The following is an 8,541-nucleotide window of genomic DNA, read 5'->3' as shown; positions in this document are numbered from 1 at the left end:
ATTCTTCCAGTAAGGTAATTATTGTACTACACAGTATGTAAGAAATAGTTGGCATATGCCCGCTGCGCCGCGCTGGTAAGGACTGACCACAATGTGTTGCTCTCCCGTTCTTATAGACCCCCGCTGATGCATCACACGTGCAAGCCCCCCGGCAACATGGACATTGCGGCTGGGTTCTTCTCCTTGACTTTAACAAGTCCGCCTCTCCCCTCTCTTTCTAATTACGGGCCTAAGTGTTGATATCCTGCTCTACTACCCTCTCTTCCCTACCTGCCAACACTGATCCCTTAAGGCCTACCTCAAGTATCTAACATCCTCCTCCTCCACCCGCGGCTAATCTGTCTCGTTTAAATAGAGTTTATCTGACGCTGTCCGCTCTATCTAAACTCACACATATTGTACTACACATACGTTGCAAGCCCCTGGAGCAAATTTTTGATTGGTGCTTTTGTGAACAAGAAACAATTGACAAGTGGCTCTATCCCATCTCCCCCCTTTCCCCGTCGCGATATAACCTTTGTGGTTGAAAACGACGTTAAACACCAAATAAAGAAAGATCTATGGTGTAGGCCACACTATTTGGGATGCTTCAGAGTAGTTGATGCCACCACCAGGTTGTGGGTGTGCTTCATTGTGTGTGTTAGTATGTGTGTGTGTGTGAGTGTGTTTTTCTGCAGTGGACAGGGGAAGGCATTTTCTTACACACACAAAGAGCTGACAAACCATTCCCGAAAAGAATGGGAGTTAAATAATATGCTGCCCTTCATATAGAAAGTTAAAGAAAGATTCCAGTAAAAATGTATGTACAAAAAAAAAAGATGAGGTAGCAGTAGTTGTTTATTCCTTTCAATACATTACAATATCATACTTCTTCTTCTTCTTCTGTGGGCTGTAACTTCCACGTACACTTGTGTTTTTTCATGAATGGGTTTTTACGTGTATGAGAGTTTTACCCCGCCATTTTGTCAGCCATGCTCTGTTTTTAGGGGAAAATGTCGTCAATACCAGTCAGTTCACTACAGCTTTATTGTGGGTCATAATAGGAATATATGAAGAGAAACAGTGTCTGTTGGCATGTCAAACGTACAGTAATAAAACAAACACATTAGAATGTAAGATCAAAGCCCCATGCCCATAAATCTTCTTCTTCTTCTTCTGCGTTCGTGGGCTGAAACTCCCACGTACACTCATGTTTTGCACGAGTGGAATTTTACGTGTATGACCGTTTTTACCCCGCCATTTAGGCAGCCATATGCCGCTTTCGGAGGACCCATAAATCTAATTTCTAATCACAAAATGCTTGCCAAGTGGTACAGTGAGACCTCCCTCTTGGCCCCCCCCCCCCCCCCCCCCAAATTAAAAGACTTCCCCCTTTTGGAGAGCTAGATTTTTCAGACTTTCTGTTCTCTAAATGAACATAACCCCCATTTTAAGATTCTGGCACGGTTGGCCTAGTGGTAAGGCGTCCGCCCCGTGATCGGGAGGTCGTGGGTTCAAACCCCGGCCGGGTCATACCTAAGGCAAAAAAAAAAAAATTGTCTGTTTCTGGTAACATGGCTAAAAAAAAATAGGGTCGGTAGGTTGGGATTTTTTTTAATTTTTTTTTTTAATTTTTTTACCCCAAATGTAGACCAATAAAACTAACTTTAAAAATCGGGCAAAGAGACTGGATTCACTATACATAGAGACAAGACACTCAACACATTTACATATCGTCAGCGGACTTTCGGTTTCACACGTTTTTGTTGTTCATTTTCTCACCCTGTCCTTTACCACCAAAAAAAATATAAAAATTTTGAGTTTGGAAAAAAAAAGTTTAGGGTCGGCGCCGAAATTTAGAGTCGGTCGGGTGACCAGAAACAGACAATTTTTTTTGTTGGCCTAAGACTTCAAAATTGGCAATCTAGTGGCTGCTCCGCCTGGCGTCTGGCATTATGGGGTTAGTGCTAGGACTGGTGAGACATGAAGCCTGTGCTGCGACTTCTGTCTTGTGTGTGGCGCACGTTAAATGTCAAAGCAGCACCGCCCTGATATGGCCCTTTGTGGTCGGCTGGGCGTTAAGCAAACAAACAAACAAACAAACAAACAAACAAACAAACCCATTTTAAGACTCCCTCCTTTTTGATACATCATTTTCTCAGGTTTGTCTAGGTCTGAAAGGGGGTTTCACTATGACAAACACACAGCATTATTTCCTTTTCCAGCCAAAGCCAATGTCGTGGTGGAGCACTGCAAGATTCACAACGACGCCAGCATCGACATCTCGCGCGACTCATCCCTGCTGGCAACCTTCGTCAACAACCACGGCGGTTTCCCTGACGACAACATCCTAGCTGTCTTCTCCCTGCGCTCCGAGTCCTTCGGACAGTGCCTCTACACCAAGAGCTTCGGTCAGTCATGCTGGGAAGGAAATACTTTTCTTACAGGAAAAATGTTCAGACGGGAATGGTTAGAAAGAAAAAAATAAAGAACCACAATCGGGGTGTCGTTTATGATGTTCCACTTTCTCAGACTGTACTGTGGTCTTTAAAATTGTGTGCAGGCACAAAATGACAAAAAATGCACAACCTCTTACTTGATGCAAGGTATAGTGGTCCTCTCTTACTTGATGCAAGGTATAGTGGTCCTCTCTTACTTGATGCAAGGTATAGTGGTCCTCTCTTACTTGATGCAAGGTATAGTGGTCCTCTCTTGATGCAAGGTATAGTGGTCCTCTCTTACTTGATGCAAGGTATAGTGGTCCTCTCTTACTAGCCGCCAAAAGCTACGGAATTGTCAACACAAATTAATGATTGAACAAAGTCGACAGTCATCAGTCTTTGGCCATCTAATCGGATGCCACGCACACACAGACAATAGCACGCACACACTCACACACAAGTACGCACGCACACACACAAGTACACATGCACACACACAAGTACCCACACACTCACAAGTACGCACGTACGCGCGCACACACACACACACACACACACGACATTGTCACTCGGCTCTCCTAAGATCAATGAAGTTTGTGTGTTTGTTCGCATTCTGATTATTTGAGACTACAACCACTGTGTTATATATGATGTAGCAGATGAAAGTTCTGCCAAAGGACTGCAGTGTACCAAAGTGTTCAATCAGTCAACCAGTGTTTTGTTGTGTGCAGGGCCCAATGCCATATCGGTCAGCCTGTCGCCTAGCAACCAGTATGTGATGGTGGGGCTGGCCTCCAAGAGGATGATGTGGATACAGGTCACTGACCAGGTGGGTGACAGGTGATCATTGGGTGGGTGGCCGAGTGGTAACGCACTTGCGCTCGGAAGCGAGAGGTTGCGAGTTCGACCCTGGGTCAGGGCGTTAGCAATTTTCTCCCCCCTTTCCTAACCTAGGTGGTAGGTTCAAGTGCTAGTCTTTCGGATGAGACGAAAAACCGAGGTCCCTTCGTGTACACTACATTGGGGTGTGCACGTTAAAGATCCCACGATTGACAAAAGGGTCTTTCCTGGCAAAATTGTATAGGCATAGATAAAAATGTCCACCAAAATACCCGTGTGACTTGGAATAATAGGCCGTGAAAAGTAGGATATGCGCCGAAATGGCTGCGATCTGCTGGCCGATGTGAATGCGTGATGTATTGTGTAAAAAAAATTCCATCTCACACGGCATAAATAAATCCCTGCGCCTTGAATATGTGCGCAATATAAATTGCATAAAAATAAAAAAAAATAAAAATTAAAAAAAATCCCTGGACCTGTACCCACGGAATACGCGCGATATAAGCCTCATATTGATTGATCGATTGGCTGGCTGGCTGGCTGGCTGTCATTGTCTGGCTGGCTGGCTGTCTGTCATTGGCTGGCTGACTGTGTCTGTCTTTGATTGTCTTTCTGGCTGGCTGGCTGGCTATCTATCATTTTTTGTCTGTCTCTGTCTGTGTCTGTATCTGTCTGGATACAGGTGGTAATTGTGTGTCATGATAATGTTTGGTTATGTACGCTAGGAGGGTTCCATATTTGTTGTATGTCTGTCTCTGTCTGTCTGTCTGTCTGTCTGTATCTGTCTGGATACAGGTAGCTGACCAGGTGGTAATTGTGTGTCATGATAATGTTTGGTTATGTACTCTAGAAGGGTTCCATATTTGTTGTCTGTCTTTCTGTCTATCCGTTTGTCTGTCTGGATACACGTCTGTCTGGATACACGTCTGTCTGGATACAGGTCTGGATACAGGTCCGTGACTTGGTGTGCGACCACTGGCTTACTGTACATGATGTTCATTGTTGATTATGTGCCTTCTTCTTCTGTCTGTGTGTGTGTATGTCTGTGCTTATGTGGGTGTCTGAGTGTGTGTATGTCTGTGCTTATGTGGGTGTCTGAGTGTGTGTATGTCTGTGCTTATGTGGGTGTCTGGGTGTGTGTATGTCTGTGCTTATGTGGGTGTCTGTGTGTGTATGTCTGTGCTTATGTGGGTGTCTGTGTGTGTGTATGTCTGTGCGTATGTGGGTGTCTGAGTGTGTGTATGTCTGTGGGTGTCTGAGTGTGTATGTCTGTGGGTGTCTGAGTGTGATGTTGGTTGCTTGTGTACTATATATTATAGCTGTGTGTGTCTGTTCATGTTTTCTCATACCATTTTTGTATCATTTTCCGTATGCGCACAAACTGTTCAGACTGCATTCGGAAGAAAATAACATTTGACAGGCATTGATAAAATATAAACGAATGAGAAAAGATAGTGTATTTATGCGTTTTCTTGTTTGTGATCATGGGAGATGCCTTGGGTGCATGAAACGTTTATTTATCTATTTATGAATTTTGTTCTTCTGTCCACAGTTGGTGGGTCAGACCTTCAAACTGAACAAGGCGGGGGCCGGAGAATACTCTATGATGGTCAGTGGCTTTAACTTACTTACCTTGCAATTTACACATCGATATCTGAAGAACTCAGTAAATAATAGAATAGACGTTGTCTGCAAATAACTGTGTCAGGATTTTCAGCGGTTTGGTAGAGAAAGAAAAAAGGGTATCATATTGTGCGCACGCTGCATAACATACACATCAGAGTTAGTTGTTCGTCCCGATCGCAGGATGAACCTGATCGGAAGCGTGGAACATACTCCGCCTCATTTTGAAAGCTTGGCCTAGGTAAAGAGTTGTTTTCAAAAATCGTCTATTGTGTTTATGTGACTAGCTTTTCTCTGCTATACATTGAAGGTTAGAAACGTATTTCTGACATACTGAGTACAAAGTGTGAGTTGAGAATTGTATTATGTTCTTGAGTCTGCTAGTAAAACTCTTACTGTTGGTTAAGGAGTTTCAGCAATGGTTCAAGGTAATAAATCCGTCTCAACTGCTTCATCAAATCTTTACTCACGGAGCTAGTCCAATAAAACTCAAAACATCAACACTTTTTTGCTTGCTCCAGTCACTTGTGTCAGCTGCATCATAACTGAGTTTCATGCGTTCTCTCTTGTCTGTGTTTGACAGCATGTGACAGACCTGTACCACCCGGTGAGACGACCGACACCTCTGGTACGCGGCATGTCGCCCGTCAGTGTCAACTCTGCACGCTGGCTGCCTGACGTAGGGGAGGGAATCGTGTACGGCACCAACCACGGTGACCTCCACTTCTACAGGGCGGGGTGAGTGCAGTGGTAATGTGATGATAGTGACTGAGAGGGTGTGTTGAAGATGACAAGTGCACACATCCTCCAAATAAATGTATGGCTGCCTAAATGGTGGGGTAAGAATGGTTACACACGTAATAATCCACTCGTAAAAAGACGCGAGTGTACGTGAGAGTTTCAGCCCATGAGCAAAGAAGAAAAACAATGAGTGCACACATATATGCATGCGCAAAGGGATGCACACACACACAGAAACACGACTACACAGTCTAAACACACACACACACAGTCTACACACACACACACACACACACACACACTCACACTCACACTCACAGTGGAAATTTGATACAGAATTGATTTCATAACTGACACCAATGTCAAAACATGAAATAAACTCAGTAAGAAAATCAAACAGTGCACAGGATGAACATGACATTTTGACTATGTGTGCCCAAATGTAAGTACATGTATACTCTTTCCTTGTTTAAAATCCTAGACAGATATGTATTGGTGATGTCATGGTTTACACAGTTAAGCAGACAGCTTTAACACCTTGCAATGTTTTGCAGACGCACCAAGGCCGGTGTGGAGGAGGAAGAAGCCAAGCCTCGCAAGCTGACCATCTCAACTCAGACTGGCACCGGTAGTATCCGTCGCTCAGCATTCACACAGACCATTGAGGACGACCAATGACCATCTCCACACAGACCGGCACCGGTAGTATCCGTCGGTCAGCATTCACACAGACCATTGAGGATGACCAATGACCTCCACACAGACCGGCACCGGTAGTATCCGCCGCTCAGCATTCACACACACCATTGAGGACGACCAATGACCATCTCCACACAGACCGGCACCGGTAGTATCCACCGCTCTGCATTCACACACACCTTGGACGACAACCATGACTGAGACAACATGCTGCATGATTTTAATATTTAGTTCTGTGCATTTCTTGTTGAATGAAATGTCATGAATGTGCTGCTAGGATATATGTTACTTAATTGAGTGAAGTCGTGTTGTAGGAAATTTCTGATGACAAGATTGTATAAAATCACAATGCACAGTGTTTTTGGCCTCTATGTCAGCCCATAACATTGTGCAACATTCATGGTTTGTACACCATGCATTGTGCGATATAATATACATTGTTTGGTGTCGGTCAACATTACTGCAGGCAGGATATACATTGTTTGGTGTATTACCGCAGACAAGCTATACATTGTAACAAAAACTGTTTGTTTTTAAAGGGGGGGGGGGGGGGGGAGAGAATGTGATTCACATTGTGCTGTATGTGAGTGAATAGAAATTGGCTTTGAGTCAAAGCCCAAGTGAATGGAGATAATTGTGATGAAATCTTGCCATGAAATGTCTGAGAAGAGTGAAGGTTTCAATTGCTCGTCAATCAATCAATCAATATGAAGCTTATATAGCGCGTATTCCGTGGGTACAGTTCCGAGCGCTTGTCGAAGAGTTGTCAACACAGGACTAACAAAGAAACTAACATCTACAGACGGACACGAACCCTATCACACACTAGCAAACCCTGATAAACATACAACAAACAACTGTTTAACAACAATGTACACATCAATAGCTAGGTCCAAACAAAATAATATTAAACACAAAGAAACCACCTCTCACAGAGCACAGCACAAGAATGTCTTTTGGGGCACAACACATCACGTCGAACATGAAAGTCGCAGCCAGCGACGGGAAGAACTGAGTCTTCAACCTACTCTTGAACGCATCAAGAGAGGGGCTCTGGCGAAGCTCAAGCGGCAGGGAGTTCCAGACGGAGGGGCCCGCGGAGGGGAATGCACGCTGACCAGCAGATGCGAGGGATGTGAAGGCAGAGTGGGTCAGCAGCAGAACGAAGGGGACGGTCAGAGGGCTGGGTGTACAGGTCCAGGGAGGATTGAAGGTACTTGGGAGCAGAGTCGTTGAGACACTTGTAGACGAGAGTGGACAGTTTGTAGGAGATTCGGGTGTTGACAGGGAGCCAGTGCAAGGAGCTTCTTCTTCTTCAGCGTTCGACGATGGCGAGTGCAAGGAGCGAAGTAGGGGGGTGATGTGGTCTCGCTTCGTCTTCCTCAACGTCAGCCTGGCAGCAGCGTTCTGGACTAGTTGTAGGCCATGAATGGATGCTCGTGCCTTGTACATACCACAAAGAGATCATTTGTTTATGTACACACGGTTGTGTAAGAGATATGAGAAAGCTGGGTACACAGGGCCGTTCAGCAGGCGACGAAATATGGATTGAATAGTTTTTTTCAACTTGTGAGAACTTTTTACCCGGTTTGAAGAGCTGTCATTTTATTCACCTTTTTTTTTTATTTTTTTTTTTAAACACATTGGTGAAGGAATGTAGAAGATTTTGCAACAATTTTCATCATCCAAGTTTAATTTACATTTTCAGCCCAGGCTTGTAATGGAGGCATTATCAGGGCTAACACCAACAAAAATGGAAAAACCTGAAAGGCCAGGGTCCACGGCGGTGCCCCCCAGAAGCTGAGGCTTTTTTGTTATTATCTTGTAGGGACAAAGAACGAAGTTTTACTTTTAAGAAACCAGATTTTCCGGTTTTAAAACAGTTTTCAAAAACCGGATTTCCGGCAAGAACCGGAAAGGTGTTAGCCCTGCATTATTGAATTTCAAACAAAGTGCTTTGTGTGTGTGTGTGTGTGTGTGAGATGTTTCCAGTGATTTCATTGATTCTGATCTTTGCCTCCTTTCAGTAAAGGAAAGAACACATTGCACATGCTTGATGTTCGAGTTGAATTTTCTGTGTGAAAGACTGAAGTGCTAGCTTTTTTATGTGAATGGATGTTTTCACTCTCTCTCCCTCTCTCTCTGTTATTACATAACATTTTTTATAAAAATTCTGAAAGCCAGTTCACTAGTCATACAGTATATCATTTATCAATCT

The 8,541-nt window shown here is 44.1% G+C and overlaps 1 protein-coding gene across 1 annotated transcript in view; it reads left to right on the top strand.

Moving 5' to 3' along the window:
• The window catches only part of LOC138961092 (pneumococcal serine-rich repeat protein-like), a 40,315-nt gene extending 31,940 nt beyond the window's left edge, over window positions 1–8,375 (top strand). The window contains exons 16-20 of the mRNA XM_070332688.1: window positions 2,205–2,390; window positions 3,152–3,249; window positions 4,813–4,869; window positions 5,467–5,621; window positions 6,179–8,375. Coding sequence (XP_070188789.1) covers window positions 2,205–2,390; window positions 3,152–3,249; window positions 4,813–4,869; window positions 5,467–5,621; window positions 6,179–6,302 — 620 coding nt within the window. The 3' untranslated portion in view covers window positions 6,303–8,375. The remainder of the gene's footprint in view (window positions 1–2,204; window positions 2,391–3,151; window positions 3,250–4,812; window positions 4,870–5,466; window positions 5,622–6,178) is intronic.
• The last annotated feature ends 166 nt before the right edge of the window (window positions 8,376–8,541 follow it).

The sequence above is a fragment of the Littorina saxatilis genome, linkage group LG3 (assembly GCF_037325665.1).
Source record: "Littorina saxatilis isolate snail1 linkage group LG3, US_GU_Lsax_2.0, whole genome shotgun sequence".
In the NCBI taxonomy this organism is placed as follows: domain Eukaryota; kingdom Metazoa; phylum Mollusca; class Gastropoda; order Littorinimorpha; family Littorinidae; genus Littorina; species Littorina saxatilis.
The sequence above is the reverse complement of the archived record's forward strand: the minus strand, read 5'-3'. Positions and strand labels throughout refer to the sequence as shown.